Raw genomic sequence first — 22,912 nt, forward strand, 5'->3', positions numbered from 1 at the left:
GTTCAGCTGTGTTGTGAAGCATTTGCAAGTTTAGACATATTTATACAGTTCTTACGTTGCGAAACAAAAAATAAAAATGGATTTCTTATTCGGATTTTTTCATTTAGGAGAATCTTTCGCTACCCACGCATGGATCCACACTCTGGGAACCACTGCTTTAAATAATTAAAATATCGAGATTTTCTGTCACTCGACACGCTAGACGAATATTTTGTGCCTAATAGTGGTGGAAAGACACTAAGTCTTTCAATTGACTCAATAAAACGTCTGAACAGACGCCATTATTCCAAATCTACGCTATTCTTTCGGGTATGTATTTCACACCAAGACGACAACATTGACACACACACACACACACACACACACACACACACACACACACACACACACACACACACACGGAGGACAGATTTAAGTAAAATAATGTGATGTAGTTGGCAGCAATTGAAATACAAAAAAACTGGCAACTTGCCAATCACGTGCCCAAAAAAAAAAAAAAAAAAAAAAAACACACACACACACACACACAACCACATTAATAACAAACGGCAAAGTAAAGAATGGGTCAAAAAAGTCCATTTATTCCATTCGTTTCCTTAATTATATACCTGGAGGATATACGACATGGTTTTTCGTGTAACGTAAAGAAAGGACAATAATTTTTTAATACAGAAAGACTATTAAAGGTGAAAGTATGACGTCAGCAAATCAAATGGTCATAGGAATGAGGAAGCCGTTAAAAAACAATAATATCCTTACATATCCAGCGGAATTAGAAAATGTAATGACGGCAGTTGAATAACCTGCTTTTTTTATTGTGTTTCTTATAACCTTTTCCCAGATCGAATACGGATCATTAATTGGGAAAACGTAATGAGAGGATGCGAGGAACATATAAAACTTCCTCGTAGTCGATCAAACAAAAATGTCACGTGACGTATCATGACGTTTGGGCTCGTCCCGAATTCAAATAACATGATTCATCATTTCCTGTGTTTTTTTGTAAATGAATCACCGGCTTTATTTTCCTTTTCAAAGACATGAATGTGACACGCTTGTGAGTACTGTATTGTTATAACACAGACATACGAAATCAGAAAGTGATTGGTGGTTTGCGGTAGCCAATGAATACATGCAACTTGTTAAATTTTGTCGGGAAGCTTTGTTTTGATTTGTTTCTTCTGAATTGACACTTTCTCCAACAGCTTGGAGCGACCGGAACTTCCGGTGTCGATGAATGTGTCTGTGGTTTGTGAAATAATGAGACTGAATGTAAACCCCTTGCTACTCACCATAGGCATTCATATATTGCCACTGTGGTCGTCAGCTTGAAATTGATCAATAACCAGTGACAATATTTTCTAACAAATCAATGCAATGTCGATAAAAAATGAAATTTTAAAATAAATTAATCCTACAATTCTATAAGATAAGTATTATCGCAGTCGAGTCCGGTCCACGTTAGCTCGGATGACTGAGGTCCGGCTGCATATCCGGAAATTTCATGCATGCGCAATCCCGAGGAATTTGAGCGTCTAATCGCGAGAAACTGCCGTAGCTTGATCCATCATCGATCAATCTTATTCCTAAAGGATCGCCAAGAAGTAATGCTTATCCAGTCAAGCTTATAAAGAGCATAGGTCCATACCTAGTAGGTTAGAGTACACGCGCACGTGTGTAGGCGTTCGCTTTCTGGAAAATCTGCCTCTGACAGGATCAAGTGATGAAGGGCAATACTGTTGCAAACTGGACCTTTACTGATGCTCGGATACAAATACAAAAAACACGCGGCTTCCACATGACATTACTCATTGTCCTGGACAACGTTTTAACAACTGCTATTGTCCGGTTATTCATCTCTTCATCAAAATCTCGGTCAGAAACAGATTACTGCCAGAAATTCCGGTTGAAAATGTATCGAGCCCATTATTAAATTATCCAATCCACGCATGAAAACTTTATACATTAAAACTCGCTTACAGCGACCTCGGTTGTAACGACACCTCGGCCATAACGGCAATAATTGGCTGCCCGGATTGATTCTCATAGAGAAGAGAGTTAATGAACCTTGTGCTTATAACGTCGATGAAAACACAACGACCTCGGACAGAACAACACATTTTCATCACTTTTGCTTCTGTTTTTATGGTCGTTTTAATAAGAAATTCCCCTAAAAAGAGCTCACCACATTGAGACAATGTTTGATTCTTGACAAAAAAGTAATATTTTACGTTAAATGTTATATTTGAAAAAAACAAAAACAAAAAAAAAACTGACAAAAAGATTTTTTTCTCAAAAAAAGTCTTGAAAACGTCAGCCTCGGTTGTAACGACAAAATTTCAAAGAATCTTCTATGTCGTTATAACGGACTTTGTCTGTGGTTAGAAATATAAACTACCTAACTTGATTCAGTCCCATTCGCTGACGACTGCGTTGCCAACAAATAAAAACGAAACACGAATTTTCAGAAGTAGAACTTCTTAAGGTAAGTATCACAACAAGTATCTTTTTCCCCAAGAGAATGTGTCGTAAAGTAGGTACGCTCTGTACCTGGTCGATAAAATTCGGGCAAACGCTGCGGTAAGTGGTAAAGAGAGAGAGAGAGTGCGGAAAATCCTCAACGATATCGATCCGATTTCCCAAGACACTCGACACTTTCTTTAAGTTTGTTCTACTAAGTTTCAAATTATTTTGATAAGTGGCTGAAGACACCTAACGACATCTATTACGAAATCCTCTTTTAGTATTTCGCATTTGAATTCATCTCATACGGTGTTATTTTTGATTAATACTGCAAAACGGTATTTAGAGCCCGTACGTGATATGATTTAAGATCGCTTCGAAGTATTTCGTTGGAAAAAAAATTAGAATTTATATTGAAGCTATAAAAAATTATTATTATATGTATAAACTTAAAATTTGTTGGTACCGTATTACATGGGGATCGTTATGGCCGTTTAAAATGTATCTGAATGATGCCTGTAAGGCGATTTTTATCGTATCGTTCGCTCTCCATACTCTTTCACGCATTTTTCATGACTTTTTTTTTTCTGCTTCATATACAACGAACGCTGTTAGTCAACATTAGGGTGATAATATTTCTTCGAAATCAAGGCGGAACATAGCAAATGTCAATTCGTGAAATTGCCGTTTTTTGCCAAAAAAAACGTTGCTAGTTATTTCAAATAAAGCCTGAAAATTTCCAATGGCTAAAAAATGGGGGTTACTGTAAATTTCAGTGAATTAACATCTATACGTACAGGGTTTAGACAACGAATTTGGACAATGTATAGTTAAATTAACCAGCGATATATCTTGAAAGCGGGTATCTTTGTTAACATTTAGGAAATAGAGGAGAAAAAAAGGTGAGTTGAAAAGGTCTCGCCTTTATCCTTGCCCAAGCGCTACCCTTCCCACGATACTTTTTTTTTTTCACTCGTCAAGCAGAAGCGAGGGAGAATATAAAATAAATAATGCTGAGGTGTACAAGGGGAAAAAAATTCAATTCCCGTTCAGAGGATGAGTGACTCGAAACCCCAGGCTGACTCAACTGCTGCATTTGAGCAGAGGTAAGACGTCAGCTTTATCGCTGTGGCTAATCACCATTTCGTATTCTGGGCTTTTTCAAATGGCTAGACGTCACTTGGTACGGTAAACTAGTATATTGTTCAAATATGGAGGACGATGAATCCTCTCCCCCTTTGTAGGCACCTTAGGGTCACCGGGTTACCCATGCAGTTTTTCGATGAGAAAAAAAAAAAAAAAAAAACCAGAGAAAGAGCTTGAAGTTATTTCTTTCATCTCTCTAGGCCAAGGTATCTCACCCTTGTACAGGCAGAGGTTAAAATGTATTTAAAAACGTTTAGCACGGCAAACACGAGAGATGAACAGTTATATTTGGAGGGCTCAGAAACCAATCAGTGTAAGTCAATAAACATTAAAAATGAGATAAAAGGATCTTTTTATTACGTGGTCAGTGGCGCTATTTGCTGTTGCAATATAAAGATAGCGACTTGAATGCTTCGGCAACTTTCAAGTTTTAACAATGAAAAGACGCTTTCAATACGAAAGCCATTTTCACAAAATTGACCGACACTGATTGGCTTCTGTCATTGGCCCTCTCTTTACGTCCATAATTATAATAATCTAATGTACCATAAAGGCGGCCACACACATAAAATGCAAGCTTGACAAATATGTTCAATCTTTTTGCACCAAGGATTTATGTGAGATGAATATTTATATTTACAGTCATGTGATTGTCGTAATAAGATTGATAAATAATGAAACTCATTTTCACCAACTTTTTCAGTCAAGAATACAAATTCAAATAAACTTCATTTAAAAAGAAATACAGTACAGTAATATAAATATATTCGAACGAAGAAAAATACTATATAATAGCGGAATATACAATAATGTGCTTACGGTTCATATGGTCACTCATCGTGCCGGTTAAAACTGCGTTACCCGCACTTAATGCAGTTTTCCCCCCAACTTTCCTTCGTTTTTCGAATATCTCAGCCAGTATTGCACTTGGAAACGTGAATTGTTTTTTCTTGGCATCAGGAGAGACAGTGCAATTTTCTAATTGGGTTCTTTTGGCACGGAATTTTCGTACAAAAATTTAATTTTTTTTAAATTTTAATAACTATACAACTCCTTGCAACATGAATGACGCATCTGAGTTCTACGCGTTATTTGGATAATTTTTCTACTTTGAAGTATGCTTCTCTAGGATTAACGTTTCGCTAGTAAAAGGCCGTGAGTGCTGATACCGATGAACCTTGTATATTTCAGTAATAAAATAATTGCTGAAGCTCTGTGGCAAACATAACATATTAACGGGTGTTATGACGTCTAAAATTTGTACCGGTCGGTGTACAGCATGAAAATAAGCAATATATGATATCATACAATTTTTTTTCATTTGCATGCTGCCACCGGTTTTACACCAATAACCGATTTTACTTTCAGAATTCAAACAGAAAGTTTGATTTGATAGATGGCAGTACGGGCCCTACCAGCTCAACTCTGTTTCTCGAATGCATAATATCATTGAATATAAGAATATAAATCCCAAGTATAATAAGTCAGGTAAAAAGTTTTCACTTTTTTGCTCACCAATTATTTCCCCTGTAAATGATGGTCAACGAAATTTTCCATTTGATTTCACCAGTCCGCAAGTATTTATGCAGCTTTACATTTTATTTGTCTTGCTCATTTTATTTTATTTTTATGATATAGTGTGATCTCTCTCTCTCTCACTGTGAGTAAAGATCTAAACCATTTCTTTAAACCTGTGGGGGAAAAAATTGGGATACGCTGTGTGTCAGGGACACGGTCACAAGTTCTGACGTGAATACGTTTTTTGTGCCTTCAATCGCGTGGTAAGTACGGACATAATGAAATTATGTCTTATGTCATTACCATCGGTTTTGGCATTCGAATAGCTAACAAACGATACCAATGCCGTCTATTTTCGTTGTTAACTGCTCAAGATATAGCGTAAAACAATTTGTTACGAATCAGGCAGCGGGCGTTTCGCCCAGACGGGAAGAGATATTGAAATCCGAGTAATATCATTGATTGCATCTTTGCGATGTGCATCTGACGATACCATTGCCTTTGAGTTGCGTTGTGTACTTCTCGAGATAATGAGCGTTTAAAGAATTTCATCGCAATACTTTCTGCGAATACGATCAGCACGCGAGTGGCGTATTGACAAGATGCTCGTCTACCATAGTGAAGGTTGTTGTCAAGGTCCCAGATTCATAGGGAGGGTATAGACATTTTCCCCTAATGAGTTTGAAGTGACCACCGATAGATATCGCCTTTATTTTCAACCTATCTCATTAATGACAATAAGCTGCGATAAAGCGATATGGCCCGAATTGTTGTATGATGAAGAAGTATTGTCACATTTAAAAGAGACGTATTCACGTCAAATGAAAACTGTACACCATAATAAGTACTTTAGTGTAACCGCACTTTGATATGATTTTCATGATTTTTACTAATTTTCAAAATCAACCGTGGACCGTGAATCAGCCTCTATATTATAGTAAATCTTCAAAAGTCAGATTCTGTTTTGAGACTATTCTGACGCCAATACGAAGCCCTCTCGCTATTGAATAGGATCTTTTTTTCATGTGAAAAGTTGAGCAGTTATGATGCAATTTTTTGGGTATTGCCTTCGGAAAGGAAACGAGTTATAAGATACGATATATCAAAACTCGTAAATTCAAGAAGGAAACGAATTAAGATAAAATATCAACTCGTAAATTTAAGACGAAAACGCATAACAAATAAAGATGAGATACCACATACATAATTACATCATCCTCGACAGAAAGTCGCAGTCGACCGCTATCAGTACCTGTGAAGATTAAACTTGTTTTTATTATATAAAACCCTGTCAGCTCTCAATTCTATGGCGTGATAATCCTTATCATACTCAATATTATTGCGGCTTATCTGTGTTCCGTGGATGCATGACAACCGCCATTTTTGTTTGTTAGCCGTAAGAGTTTTTCCAAAAGAACTCAAAATATCATTCCATGAAATTTTTGAAAGTACAGTCATGAACTGATCGAAGATTCTGAAAATCTGTCATAATAGCCGAGGTGTCGTTACAACCGACGTTGACGTTTTCAAGGCCTTTTAAGTACGGAAAATCTAATCATATCCAACTAGATATTATATCTACAGTTGAAATTTCATTGCTATTAGGGTGACCGTAATTTAACGAGAAAAATACGGTAAATTGGGGTAATAAACACGGGAAATCGCCAATTTTCGACAATTGTCAGCGAAATTACTCAAGTGGATTTGTACGACTGATCTGTATATATGGAGCTTTTGCGAATCAAGTTTGGGTCGTGACTCATAGCTCCCTGGCTTTCAGCAGATTTGAACGACCCATCTCGGAAGTCCCTGCTACCCAAGTTTGGGTTACGACCCATAGGTCAAGAGCACCTGCAATAGAATAACAGACAAACATTCCCTGAATGTGACCATCTCTAATTCTCAGACTTCCTTAAGAAAATTGCCTTAAACGATATCGACGAAAAATATGTCATCGTATCCAAGGTCGGTTGCTTTTTCATCGACGTTATAAGCAAGTTTCATCGATATTATTTTCCATGGGAATCAGTCGCGACCGCCGAATATTGACGCTATAGCCCAGATGTCGTTACAACCGAGTTTGTCATCATATCCGAGGTCGGTTGCTTTTCCACCGACGTTATAATCAATGTTCATCGATATTATTTTCCATGGGAATCAGTCACGACCGCCGAATATTGACGCTATAGCCCAGATGTCGTTACAACCGAGTTGAGTTTGTCATCATATCCGAGATCGGTTGCTTTTCCACCGACGTTATAATCAATGTTCATCGATATTATTTTCCATGGGAATCAGTCACGACCGCCGAATATTGACGCTATAGCCCAGATGTCGTTACAACCGAGTTTGTCATCATATCCGAGGTCGGTTGCTTTTTCATCGACGTTATAAGCAAGTTTCATCGATATTATTTTCCATGGGAATCAGTCGCGACCGCCGAATATTGACGCTATAGCCCAGATGTCGTTACAACCGAGTTTGTCATCATATCCGAGGTCGGTTGCTTTTTCATCGACGTTATAAGCAAGGTTCATCAATATTATTTGCCATGGGAATCAGTCACGACCGCCGAATATTGACGCTATAGCCCAGATGTCGTTACAACCGAGTTGAGTTTGTCATCATATCCGAGATCGGTTGCTTTTCCACCGACGTTATAATCAATGTTCATCGATATTATTTTCCATGGGAATCAGTCACGACCGCCGAATATTGACGCTATAGCCCAGATGTCGTTACAACCGAGTTGGGCTGCATACATAGAGAAGAAGAAAAAGAAAAAGATTTTTACTGACCCAAGAGAGGTAACAATAAAATTATTCATCCGGTCGGTTTTTATTTTATCACTTCAGACTGACCTGGATACAATACTCGCATGCAGTCGGGACCGAATCTAGGACGTCACAATGTGCAGATTCGCACTTTATTGTCTGCGTATTATTCAATCTAACTCATAAAAAAACTGCAGCGCATGAATATAGAAATACGGCGAGATAAAATACAGTCGCTGTGTAAAAAAAAGCCTTGAAAAACAATAAGGCTAAACATAAAAAAAATGTCAGAGATATCTTGAACATTCTCAGTTCACTGACCCGTGGTACATAGATGTACATGTGCTAGAAAAGCCTTTTCAGCTTTCTTACTGTAAAAACAAAACCGGCTGCAGTCATTACACATGCTTAGATTATGAAAAATGCTGCGCCGTCAATAGGAGATTTTACTCCTAAGTTTGTTTGTTTTTATCCAACAGCTGCTTCGAGTCGATTTTCGCGGCAGTTACGATGACTGGCAGCGTAGGGACGCCATTGTCGGCTGAAGTGTTGGTTTTCTGTGGTTTTCCAACTTAAGCAGCAAACGCGAGCCAGTCTGATATTTTATACAGCGTCTCTCTATAAAGAGGCCAACCAGAGAAGCAACCAACCTCATTTTTTTTAGATGGCAACACTAAAAAATTCTCGCATACCACTATGTATATATATATATATATATATATATGCACTCGGTCTGTTAGGTACACTTACGCACTCACGGAAAAACTCGTTCGGTAGTACATGGTAATAGACCTGAGTTGATAGAAAAACCTGTCCTACAGGAGTTAAAAAAATTCACCCACGGTACGTGATACATGCAAAATAAACTGCCGAGTTGTTTGCTTTTAAACTCGGAAGACAGATGGCAGCACTTCTGGGAGTAGTTCTTCAATTTCCAGGCGTGAGTGCTAGTCAGCCTTCCATTTGAAAAAAGTCTCCCCGCAGAGAGCTGGCAGATATTCAACACGATATTTACATAACATGAAAATTCGATCATTTACCATTTCACTTCTAAATATGGAAGACAGATGGCAGCACCAGCACAACAAGAAACACGCATAACTCAGACAACATGAATACGTTATGGCAATGCACGAGCACACACTGCATCTGAACGTACCAATTATTTGGGAACTCCGCCAGAGGAATGTTTACGAGGTGCATGTACGGTTGAGCAATAACAGCACTTCGGGGACACAGGAAAGGGATGATTCAGAGACAAACTTGGCATGATGGCGCACAACCCGACGTGTACTCATTCAGTAGAAGAATTTCAGAGGAATCTTTACGAGGTGGATGTGCGGTTTAGTAGTAGGCACAACATGAGGTGCAGTGCGTGCTTAGTCTAATTGAATTGAAATCAGTAACGAGTGTTAAACGCTGGATACGGACTGAGTTCAATGTGAAGCCGCCTTTCACATAATTTGAAACATGATTTGAATGAGTCTGCAGCAGCCGATTTAACACCTCAAACAGTGGCGTATATAAGAGGGCTTAGCGGAATATAGCCCAGTGCAGCAAGTTCAGGGGGGGTCGAAATTTTGAGAAATGATTGGCCAAGAAAATTAGTAGAATGGGAAAAGTGTGGCAAAATTTGTATAATCCTCAATAAATCCATCTCTGCCCAGACAACTAGGGGTAGGTCAGTGAGTCACTAAGAAAGCGATCTAGAGAGTTTGCCAGCACGAGAGTGAGCAAAAGAGTGTCTTAGAGCGTGAGCAAGCATGTGAATTATTTACAGAGTGAGAGGACCAGGCCAGTGAGTGACTTTAGAGCATGTGGAAGCTTGTGAATGACCTACAGAGTGATCTAGAGCGTGTGCAAGCTTAAGCTTGTGAATAGCCAGAACAGTGGCCTAGAGTGCGTGCGAGCATGTGAATAACTAAAAGAATAACCTACAGAGCGAGGAACCAAGTCAGTGAGTCACTTAGATCGCGTGCAAGCATGCGAATGACCTAGATCATATGTAAAGGTGCAAATGATGAAAAGGGACCCAGCGAGAAACTATGTCAATGAGCACTGAAAAGAGTGACCTAGAGGGTGTGCAGCGACCAATACCATGTGCAAACACGTGAATGACTAAAAGAGTGACTTAAAAGTGCGTGAGTATGGGAGTGACCTGGAGACACACGTGCATTTGCAGGAGTGGAGGGAGGCCAAGCTGGTTATAGCACAGGGTAACGAATTCAAAGTAACAAAAATTAGACAAGAATGGAAAAAAGGGGGCAAAATTCGTATAGCCCGCAAGCGGCAAAACCATAAATGCGCCCGCTAAGTGCGTTCGACCTCAAATACTATTAATCACTTGGCAAGAGAACGAGTACCGTTTGGTCATCTACAGAGCCACTAAAGGTGCTCACACTGAAATTTATTAACCTGTTAATTACCTTCTGGAGTTTCCCTATCCAAAGCTAATTGAAAACGCCAGTTATCTCATGCGTGGTGCTCTCAGTAAAGGCGACCTTTAGATACTTTTAGTCCGCATCAGCTATTGTCACAACAGGGCATCAAAATTCTTCAAAGGTTTTGAAGCAAAAAATCTTTTTCCAAAATCAATGTTTTTCACGCGAGGCTATTTTATTTTATTTTTTTTTATCAGGATACGGAAATGGATTTCCGTGAGATGTTATTCTGAATGTTTAAGAGTTATACATACATTGTATTTCGAGTAAAATGCAGGTGGAAAAAATAAGTTTCAACATTGAAAAAAGCATGACAGAGCCTAGGAAAAAAAAAAACATGTGGAGAAGCTACACAAACACTAACATAGAATATTTCTAGAGCAAGAACCCATTATTCGGATCTGACTGTACTTTTTTCTTCTTCTCCTGTTTGTTCCGAATATATAATTTAAATTTTGGATTCCCGATCACGTAAACTGAATAAAGTTGGGATGTTTCGAGGGGGGGGGGAGGAATATATTCCAGGCGGAAAGATAAATGAATTCCAAAAGATTTTCCTCTTCTCTCCGATTTCGAAATTCCAGATTTTCCTGAAAGCCGTAAATACTTCTGTGAATTTTTTTCTTCTCCTGGCGTAAAACGTTCATTGTTTCCATCGATTAAATCCATATTATATCGAACGTTCTTTCTTTTGTATTTTCCGGTAAAAGCTTTTAAAGATATCGATTTTTTTTTTCTCTGGGATATGAATTTATATCTGTATATTATTGAAATGTCAAATATGATGCCTTGGAACTGAGAAATAACATTCTAAGACTTAAAATGAATTTTAAGTATGTTCTAAGATTTATCAATACTTTGATGAGCAATAGTCGATGTCATTCAACTGTTTGATGTTCGTCAGCCTGGAAGCGTTTCGTCATCGACTCTTTCTTACACGATAAAACAGAATAACACGTCATCAGAGCTCCGGAACCATCATCTAGTGATTTGCAGGGGAAAACCAATAGTTTTTCTTTAAGCGCCAGCTTTTTACTAGATACTTCATTATTAGATAATAGTACAGGATGTCATAAACATTCGTAAATACTTTAAAAATTCATAAAAATTGAAGGAAAAGGTATATTTGAATGCGGTTTGATTAAAAGTTTCCTCACGAAGACGGATTATTTTTTGGTGTAGGAGACAAATTTAGTTGAAATTTTTGTCGTTAGAGGATGCTGCACGAAAGCTGATGAAGACAGACTTGACTTGAATCTTTCTTCGATCTCTTCTGTGTCCCAAACGTTTGTAACGCTTCAGCCGGTGATTCATCGCTGAGGTGAAACAAATTCACCCACAGTGCTTTATATTAACCAAGGCCAACATTAAAATAGTAAACTTACGCAAGTGCCAGTAACAGAAAATTGAGAAATGAGCTATTAATCGCTCTCCCTGAATTTTATCGGTCTCACATATGATTTTCATATTACGTTATTTGCTTTAGTGCAGTGCTGTCTGTCGACACAATGTGAACTAATTTTTTTTGTCTCCCCCCAAAGAAATTCCTTCTTCCAGAGTAACTATTTCGCAAAATTCTCTGAATTCAAATGCACCAATACACCGATTCCTTCAATTTTTTTATGAATGTTTGAACTGGTATTTACGAATGTATGGGCTAAACCCTGTATATACTGTGCTATTTCTATGGAGGTGTGAATTTTTGCGGAAATTACGTTAAAGGTAATATTAATAAAGTAATGAGCAGTTGAGCCGGCGAAAACAAAGTTTTGGATAGGAAATTGCTCATGCATATAATGCGAGAAAAATAGTTTTTTAAATGAATATTCTTCTGTATATTGGAACAAATCAAAAACCGACGCTAGATGACGCGAAGGGATGAAAACGGAAACGAATTCCTGAGACAATGCCGACAGATGGCGCTTTAAACATTCAAACTGAAAAATATGGATTTTATGACATTATTATGTATGTTTGTTCGTGGTGTCGCAATTTTTCAAAAATTATCAAGGCGTTGGCACTTCTTCGAGAGCAAGAAGAAGCTACTTGCTCTAAGAATCTACTGGAATAAATCCAGCTAAGAAATGAAACGAAAATTACATTGAATTACGACGATCCCAACACCTAAGATCGTTACCTTTCATTACGAAAGCTAGCTCTTTCTATGGACTCGACAGAGAACAAAAATATAATAATTAAACGTACGTACTGAAGACAACTTAGGTACTTCGAGGTGAGTTTTTAACTCTGAAATCTAGGTTTTTTTTCAAGTCTTAAACTCGACGACGTATTTGCCATTAGTTCCAAATGCTTTATCTAATAAAAGTGTTATAAACACACACACACACAGTGTGGTTAATGTGTATTACCAGTTGTCATGTGAATCACAATATTTGGTTATACGGGTAAAAGTTGCTGAACTTATTCATAGAGCGGGAAACTTTATAATTTTCTTTCCCAGAGGATTTTATCCGCTATTCAATTAAGCGGGTGCGACAGTATTTTCAAAAATGATTATACTTTTGCATTCTTATGCAGCACACACCGGTTGAGAACCATTGTCGTAAATTAATGTTGTCGAACTATTAAAGGAACTAATCAAAATAACATTGGTATTGAAGGGCTAATATTAATAGTGACAGAACCCCTATGCGATGACACCACTATATGATCTTAAGATGCTAAAAATATGGACACTCGCGACCCACACGAAATGTTGGTGGGCTTTCGGGCATCACAGAACATGATTACCGACACCTCGTTGGGCATTTTTTTTTGCCTGGTGTAGAGTTGTATTTGTATTGTGCTGTATTGTACAACAAGTTGATTGGAATCGGTACGGATTACTGAAAATCGAAGCGATGAGTTTCAGCGATGTTATAAATCTGTTAAATATGGATGTCTACGATTTTTTTATTGCGTGATAGAAAACCATCAGAATCCCAAAATTTGATCTTTGACGGCCAAAGAATCGAATTCCAGTTCTGACGGGGAAAAAATCGATTATTATACGTCACGAAAATGAAAGAAATCCATCGCGGGTGGTCTATCGGGTAAGAAAACATAAAACAGAGTGTTAACACACAAAAAAAACAAAAATAAAAAAAACCATCTACGATATTTCTTGTTGAAAGTAAGAGATATGTAGGTGATATAACACGACATCTTATTGGAGTTATCGACTTCAGAATCATCCTTTGTTCGGTAGGTAGAACGTAGGTAGCGTAGTACCGTACGTCCCAAGCATGAATGAATGAAATATTATCGGAAAAAGAACTCTACAAGAAAATCCATCGTTGAAATTTACTATAGATTTTTCTGTAGTTTTTCAGACAAGAGTGATTTCGATTTCCTATACATACTATGTTTTCACAATACTATGTTTTTTTTGTAGAAGGCTGTGCCATAGGTACGGCTGCAAGGTTTGACATGAAAATGTTCTTTTTGCATTGAAGCGCGTGGTGGGTACTGACTGGATGTGAACTAAGTATCATCGGATTTGTCTTTGAAACGTATAACTGACGATACTATTTTCGTTTACTTGGGTTATTAACTTCCTGAGATATATCGTAAAACAGTTTTGTTACAAATACGGGCCTCGAGCCCGTGTTCAGACCGGATAGGGTAACAAAACCAAAGTGATGTCATTGGATTTGTCTCGAGAATATCTATCGAACGACACAATATTGGCTTCTATTCTTGCGTTCTTTCTTACTTTCGTCCAAGCACAACTCCGATCTATCGCCATGGGCAATTTAATCCGATTGAGTTGTGCCGGAAGTGTGTGTGGGTACCTAACAGTCTCTGTGCGTATCTGGTGTTTTGTGTGTTTAGTGATGCCATCTATACTTCAATTTGTGAGTGAAGTTTAACGATTGGATATTTCTACCGTTGTAGGCCTCATGGCGAGACTTTTTAACAAGGAGATCGGCTCGTATTCGCGCCTCGAAGTTGGGAACCACTATAAATCACTATATTAATCAATTGGAAACCATTCTATTTCTGTTGTGAACCTCCCAAGATATAGCGTAAAACAGGTTCATTACAAAAGCGGGCCACGGCCCGGAAGAAGTAACAAAACCAAAGAGATGCCGTTAGATTTGTCTTAAAAATATCTATCAGACGACAGCATTGGCTTCTATTTGCGTTGTGAACCTCTCGAGATATAGCGTACAACAATTCTGTTACCAATGCGGACCGCTAGCCTGGTGCCCAGACCGAAAGAGGTATTGAAACCGGAGTAGTACCATCGGATTTATCTTATCGAGATCCACCCCCAGACATCAAAGACGCAGATATGTTTCAAATACTTCCTGAGATACACATGAGCGTTTGAACTATTTCGTTTCGCAACTTTCTAAGAATGCACCCTGTATCGTCAGATGATTTAAAAGATGTATTCACGTCAAAAAAAAAAACATTCTCTGATAGATCTTGTTATACGATTATATTTTGGTATTAGGAAGTATAATTATTTGCATTAGGAAGAATCGAGGACAAAATTAATTGAGTCTTAAATCTTGAGGGATTAAAATTCGAGAGATAATTGTTAAAAGTGACTTTTAAGGGGATAATATAGTCCGAGTAATGGTAATTGAATTAGTACCAAAAAACAAATCTTTGAAATTCTCAAGAATCGCTCAAAGATTTCTTCAAAAAGTTGGATGAAGTGCTTATTACATACGGATATAATGAGATTTTAACTCTGAATCTAACATTTAGATCGAGTCCATAATTCCAAATGGATAAATAATTATTCAAATACGCAGCCACATAATTCCAGATTGAAACAAAAGAAATTTATAAATGATGCTTGAATAGTACTTTGGAAATCAGTTTGAAGATTTTATAATTCAGCATTTTTGATACTTAATAACCCTTTAAGCGGCTTTTAAAATTTTCCTGATACGCATTATAACTGCCACGTTTGAAATTGCGCAACCTTCGGAAATTGTCACCTATTTTCAAGAATTATTATTATTATTTTTTTCGATTATCTAAAGATTATTGCTGGTAATGTTACCAGGATCAATTCGGCTTCAATTGAAAAAATTTTAACGGTGGAATATTTTTTAAAACGTTAAAGTTATTCAAATAAAATTTCAGCTTGAAAAAAAATCATGAATACGTGCTGAAAGTATCACGCATAAAATACATATACGGTAGAAACTCTTTTTTGGGTCTATAATAATATGAATTAATATGGTTATAGTATGAAACCTCCATAAATAAAATGATCGAAAAGACAAAATAAATTTTTGCATTGCATACAGTATACAAATTGGTAGAAGGGGTGTCTATTCAGGGAATTCATTAACAAAAGATCCATATAATTTTTTTTTGGCAAACTTACATAAATCTAGCAAAAATTAGCTTGAATATTATTTGCTCCAATTATTAATTAAGTTTTATTAGAATTTTGAAAATAAACTAAAATTTTACCACTCTCAGCTCTATATTTAAAGCCCCATATTTTGCCAATTTTGGCAAAATATGGAAAAATATTTTGGGGTGGGGGGGTTGCTCCATTGTGCCAATTTTTCCTTCTGCGAGAGAGGGAAAGAATCAAACACTCAGAAAATGAATGTAATGAAAATTCAGAATAAATGCAAGAAATATTTATAGCACACCCGAAAAAATTCATGATATATGAAAGAAATAATTCCAGCACCCATGAAAAATCAGAATAAATTAAAAAGATAATTTCAGGATTGATGGAAATTCAGAATTGCAGAATTTATGAAAATTTATAACGCCAGAATTCGTGAAAATTTAGAGTTCCAGAATTTATGAAAATTCATAATTACAGAATTTATGAAAATTCAGAATTTATTAAAAATTCAATCCAGATGTTTTGAAAACAGCATTTATGAAATAAATTATGATCATCGTTAATGCGACTCCCCAAAAACACGGGGAGCTGGTACGTCTACACCAGCCGCATACCCCTGGAAGGAAGGGGCTCTAGATAAATCCGCTGATTATGCATAATCCCTACTATTTTAGTAAATTTTATAATATTGCATTTATCATATTTACTGGTAATTATGTAAGATTCCCAGCCCGTATTGATAAATAAGATAAGCCGTCAATGAATGTCTAAAATTTTGCGGACATTTTTACACGAACTTCACGTAGGATGTCTTTTTTAATGCCCCATTTGAAAAATGTCCACGCAGAGAGCAGGCAGACCATGAACGCGATACTTATGTTAATGCCAAAGCCCGAAGTGCGACTGATTCGCGACGGAGATGGCCACTTCGCGAATTGGAGAATTTCGGGCTTTTGCAGTAACACACAAACAATATAAAAAGTCATGAATTTAACCATCTCCACTTGAAAACATGGAAGACAGATATGGCAGCACCTACAACAACAACACGAAACCAGCAAAACTCACCAGCAACATGATGAAAGCCAAGAAATGATATAGAAGATTTTAATTTTTTCTCTATCTTCTTCACACTTATTTTCATCTAATTTAATATTTTTGGTTAATATTTTTATAACTTCATTTGGGAGTTATGCATATCGCTGGTAAAAGTGATAAATACAGTAAAATTTATCAAACTTACCGAGAGTATTGGGGGATCACGGATAATTATCGGCGATTATGCATAATTATTGATTTATCACATTTCCCGTGACACATATATTCAAAACAGTAAATATTACGTCAGAGGTTCTTAACCTTTTTTTTACCACGACCCAGAGTAAACCACAACAACATTCGGTTTGCGACTCAAAATAATCAACAAGGTTTGCTTTGCAATCCATGAGAATTTTGTTCTTCAAATTTAGTGAAACCAGAGTGACGCAATAAGTTCATTTACAACCGGACTGTAAGTGGATTCGTACGACTTATCAGCGAGCCCCCGCAAATAAAGACATTATATATTGTACCTATAGCTCCAGAATCCCTGTCTGTAAGTGGATTTTAACGGGCCATCTCGCAAGCTCCACCGAATCAAGTTTAGATCGCGACCCATAGCTCAAAAACCCTCGGCTTTAATTAAATCCGTACGTCCCTTCTCGGAAGCCCTGTGAATTTGAAGGGGCGAGACCCATAGCTGAAAATTCCCCCGGCTGTTAATGGCTTTGAACGACCTATGTCGGAATCCCCGTGACTTGCGACCCATACGTTAAGAGCCCCTGTAATAGAACCTTCCTTACACGAAATAAAAGGAGCTGTATCCACTTTGGTAAGAATAAATATCTTCGCAGAGGCTAAAATGTTGGCTAAATTTTTGCTGGAATATGAAGAAAAGTAGTAGAAATTTTCTTCTTCTTCAGTTAGAAAATTTCATAAATTCAAACTAATTTGCTCACACAGTATTTGCACCATTTATTTGGTCATTGACCTCACGGTCATCACTCTCAGCCATCACGCATTTGCTGAAATATGCACACGTAGAAAACAATTTTGATTGTTTTCGGATACGATGTGTGTGTTTGAGTTTTCCTACATTAAAGACACTTTATGAGCTAACTGTAAACTATAAGTTTATGCAGAAGGTCGCAAAATGCATTAATTAAGTACTTTATATTGTACTTTAAGTACATTACTGTGATCGAAATTTGAGAGCATTGTTGAACATTCCATGTCATTTCCATACCATGATACTATTTCTCGGATTAATTTTGGCTAAAGATTTTCATACGATGCATATTTTGCAGTATCATGAAAAAGTTTTATATAAAATTTCTGCACAACAAAATTCATGAATAAGTGCTGAAAAAATTACACGCACGCACGCGTGCAACAGGTTATTACACATAATAACCGGTATAAAGTTCGATAAATATTTATCGCTTTTACTTTTACCGGGGAATACACATAATGCCCAAGCGTCGTTGGTAAATTTAAAAAATTCTGAAAACATCACCTTTTTACTCGCAATTACGCATAATAACCGTGCCATTGGTAAATTTGATAAACACTTGAAGTTTATCCCCTTTATCTATGATTATGCATAATACCCTAGCGCAATTGGTGAGTGCGATAGGTATGAAAAAAGTTCGAAATAAGTCTAAAATGTGTGGATGAATACAGCCATCTCAGGGCCGTCATTTCAACTTTTTCCGGGTGGGGGGGGGGGACAAAGCACATGTACTCGATGTATGTATATATATATTTGTGTATATATATACACCATTTTTAGTGTATTTTCAAAAGACGGAGGGGGCCGTTGCCCTCCCTGCCCCCCTCCCTAAATGACGGGCCTGACAGTCACACCCAGATATAATAATAACGAATTTTATGATCGTACCCCGATATAATGAAACAATACATATATGGATTATCATGCATAATAGGCAATATCATATAGTACGATTTACCATGTTCACCAACGACGTGACGTTTGGGTATTATGCTTAATCACGGGCGGAAGTGATAATTTTTTTCAGTATTTATTAAATTTATAAACGACGTTTAGGTACTATGCCTAATCGCCGGTAAAAGTGATTGATTTAGGGGAAACTTATCAAACTTACCAAAATGATTGTTAAATATGCATATAATGTGACTAGTTGTTACACACATAACAACCGCATTTATCACATTTATCGTAATGTATATATATATATATATATATATATATATTATAGAAACTCCTTTCAGGTCCATCTCAACAGTATCTTTCTCTCCTGGGCTATCGGGTAGAGAAATATACAAGGTGGTTCTGCCATTAAAAGTCTGATAGAACTGATGTTAATTACTATGCATGGTTATTAGAGGTCTCTGAGATGTGCTCAGGTGAGCCCATAAATTAAGACGGTCCTGAGCTTCCTTTATACGAACTGGGTTCAGATCTTATTTCGTATATGAGTAAATATCTCCGTAGAGCTGTAAAATTGGCAAAATATGGGGCTTTAAATATAGAGCTGAGAGTGATAAAATTTTAGCTTATTTTCAAAATTCTAATAAAACTTAATTAATAATTGGAGCAAATAATATTCAAGCTAATTTTTGCTAGATTTATGTAAGTTTGCGAAAAAAAATTATATGGATCTTTTGTTAATGAATTCCCTGAATAGACACCCCTTCGACCAATTTGTATACTGTATGCAATGCAAAAATTTATTTTGTCTTTTCGATCATTTTATTTATGGAGGTTTTATACTATAAGCATATTAATTCACATTATTATAGACCCAAAAAAGAGTTTCTACCGTATATTTATTTTATGCGTGATACTTTCAGCACGTATTCATGATTTCTTTTCAAGCTGAAATTTTATTTGAATAACTTTAACGTTTTAAAAAATATTCCATCGTTAAAATTTTGGTTAGGACAAGGTTACCATATTTATCGCCGATTCGTTAAACAGAGATAATCCAAATTTCGTGCCAAAATACCTTGTACGTGAAGTGGTCAATTGTAGTAGTGCATTGAAGCCATGGTTGGTATAAGAGAATAGGAATGATGACAACTCAAGAGTCCCATCATACCATCTCCAAAATGGTGAAAATTATTGAAAATAAATGTAGATGGAAGCCCTTCTTTACCCTGGGAAATTAACAGCTATCTCCCCAGGAATTTATGGATATCGTATACTGATGATAATTGATGCTAACTAATTATACGTGATAATATGATGCACTATTTGAAAAATGATGATAAAGTCACCGCATGATGAGTAAGAAACAACATGTTAATAGTGATGCGATTGATGCGATATGAAAATGATAATAACGATACGTAAGAAATGATGATGAAGAATATTTCACTTGAGGTAAATAGTGAATGTATAGTATGATGTAGTCACATGAAGTATATTTATGCACGATGACATGCACTTTTGGCAGCACCAGAAATATTCTATATTATCTGTACGGTGGTGTTGTGTCGGCCTACAAGGCATATGTAATGTACTGTAATAACTGCAATAATATGTATAAGTCAGTGACCAAAGATTTATATTAATTTTTTTTTCAATCTCTTCCAAACACTCGAATCGAAGAGTCAGAATACAGTCGAATCCCGTTATAACGAACTCCAAGAGACCGGAGAAATCACTTCGCTACAACGAAATTTCGTTAAAAAGGAATTATAAGTTTATGCATTGTTCCTATGTAAGCTTATCTGGGGGAATTAGAAAAGTGTTCGTTAAAACGAGATTTTCGCTATATCGGTATTCGTTAAAACGGGATTCGACTGTATATATTGTCAGAGTCATCAACATACCTAAAGGATCAGGCATCAGCGTTTTCTTGACAAAAAGCTTTTTCGTTATGAAGTGACCGCAGATGCCGGGACTGTAAATAATGCACGTAAATAATATCTAATGATTTAGTATGAATACTTAGGTCATTTAATTTTAAATCCAACAAAATCTGCAAAAAAATTAACTAAAATATTTTTTCTTGAATTCTTGTGAAATTGTATGAATAAAACGAGCAAATTTTCACAATGATCAACATCCTCTATTAGTTTCAATGGATTGGTCACTGACCTCGAACACATTCATTTGATCCGTACGCATGTTTAAATATGCTCATGGAAAAGAAAAAAATATTTTGGTCATTGGAATTTTCGAATATGGGAGGTTTTACAGAAACTTTATATAATAATTTATATTATAAATTAAATTTAAAACGCATTTTTTTAAAACTCACATCATGGATAACATGAAATTATCTTCTATATGCAATAATAATTTTATCATTCAAAATTATACACAATGTACAAAAACTGGAAAAAATATGAAAGGTCTTAAGAATCCGGTCACTCACCTTCTACTCAGAAAAAAGGGCAGTTACGGGCAAGCAAATCCTTTCTTCCACCGCACAACAATGCACGAGTACACTTCCGAGATCCAAAAAAAAAACAATAATAATGAGTTCCAACTAACTTTACGAGTCGAGAGCGCTTTCAGAGTTTTGAGAGCAATAATAATATCACTCACTCTTCAGCGAATAATATATAGGAAGTGTGACCGCGCGAAAGAGGCTCAAAAAGATTTCGAAAATGATTCAGAAATAAATCATAACCGCGCATACGTAATAATCTTTTTCCCTCTACCTTATGACTTCTTCTAAGAATTAAGACGGGTATTTCACAGACGTTCCAGAGAGAAAGAGAGTGAGAGAGCACTTGTGTGTTCTGTTCCTGTGAAAATCTCTGGTCGCGGTGCTCGCTTGATGCAGCCAATCCCCAACTAGAGAATAATAAAGATAAAAACAAGGAGAGAAATGCTTACCTTTTCTCCGTGTGACGTCAAGATGCCTCCCTGATTGTCGGTTCTTCCTGACGGTAGATGGCGCGACGCTTGAAGGACAAGTCGTCGAATCGATGTTTTCGCTCGTGTATAGGATACGATTACGTTCCCATGTGTGGGAAAAATAACATTAACATGAAATAAAATACTAAAAACAAGCGGAAATCCCGGACTCGCCAACAGGTACTATAATAGTCGGGATTTCCATTTTATCTATTGCGAGATCTATTGCGACCCAGCGCTGGAGGCTGGGTCTGTTTTCCGGATGGGATAACGCGTTTACCAATTGGGCTTCCTAATTTTTTGTTCTATAAGTCTGAACACACGTACCACCAACAGGTGTTGTTTAAGAGTTTTGTACAGTACAAGTTCGTTATAAAGATAGTTTGCAATTATAGGGAAACTGTCGTTATATATAACAGACTTTTCGTTATAAACGAATTTTAGGTTTTTGCACTGAAGAAACTTATAAATAGAGATAAACAAATTACATAAATTTACCTTTCTTTTTCCTCCATTTTGAACTACTTTTGCTGAAGAGTTAACTGTTTATGCATATACAATAATGATTGTATAAAATTTTTTGCACTAAGGGGAATTCAGCAGTTTTTACAATTGGAGTATTAGTTGCATTATAAAAACATCCAACAATATTTAAGGTAGAAGAATTGATTAAGACCTGTTTACACTGTGTCCAATCTCGGAAGAATCCAAGTAAGGAGGGGGAAATTTTTTGAAGAAAATAACAACGATGTCAAAACCGTCGTGCCTTACCTGCCCAACAAACACATTCACGGGTAAGGCCGGTAGTCCACTGGCAGTGACAACATGCGGCAAGCTACGCGAGCGGCCACTGCCGACAATGTGTCCGACGACAAAGGACGTCTGACGTCGCCCATCGAAAGTGACCTTTACATGCTACTCAGTTCGCGACTGCACTCCATCCAGACGAGCGTGTCAATCGAATAATCTTGAAAAAATATTGAAAAAAAACTAAAATTTGAGAAAATTTATAAAGTTTAAATTTATTAATGAAACATCTGGCATAAACTTGGTGAAGGCGTTCTTGTTGTAAATTAATAAATAATTATCGTTATTATCGGTAGTTATTCTAGTGGCCACACACACATTAGGAAACAGAAATATAAGAAGTGATACTGGGATGCCAACTATGCATGGTTTTGTTCAAAAGCTGGCTAATATAATCTCTTCTAAACACTGGGAGAGTCATGATACCAACAATTAAGTGAGATATCAAAATACCGAAAGTATCAGGTACCAGCCTTTTCCAGACAAAAAACTTTTTGGTTACGAAGAGGAGGACCATGACCGGAGGTTCCAGCACTGT

The 22,912-nt window shown here is 36.7% G+C and overlaps 1 protein-coding gene across 2 annotated transcripts in view; it reads right to left on the reverse strand.

Annotated features, from left to right (window-relative positions):
• Positions 1-21,518, reverse strand: part of LOC149082096 (uncharacterized) — a 49,270-nt gene extending 27,752 nt beyond the window's left edge. The window contains exons 1-2 of one of the 2 annotated variants that reach the window (XM_089235609.1): positions 21,080-21,518; positions 20,532-20,602 (exon numbers count right to left, since the gene is read on the reverse strand). In XM_089235609.1, coding sequence (XP_089091735.1) covers positions 20,532-20,547 — 16 coding nt within the window. In that variant the 5' untranslated portion in view covers positions 20,548-20,602; positions 21,080-21,518. The remainder of the gene's footprint in view (positions 1-20,531; positions 20,603-21,079) is intronic. The other variant, XM_089235610.1, reaches the window with a different exon arrangement.
• Positions 21,519-22,912: the final 1,394 nt, after the last annotated feature.

This window comes from Pholcus phalangioides, unplaced genomic scaffold, assembly GCF_987345545.1.
Source record: "Pholcus phalangioides strain wild (caught in Gottingen) unplaced genomic scaffold, Ppha-v1.0 ptg000009l_1, whole genome shotgun sequence".
NCBI lineage: Eukaryota > Metazoa > Arthropoda > Arachnida > Araneae > Pholcidae > Pholcus > Pholcus phalangioides.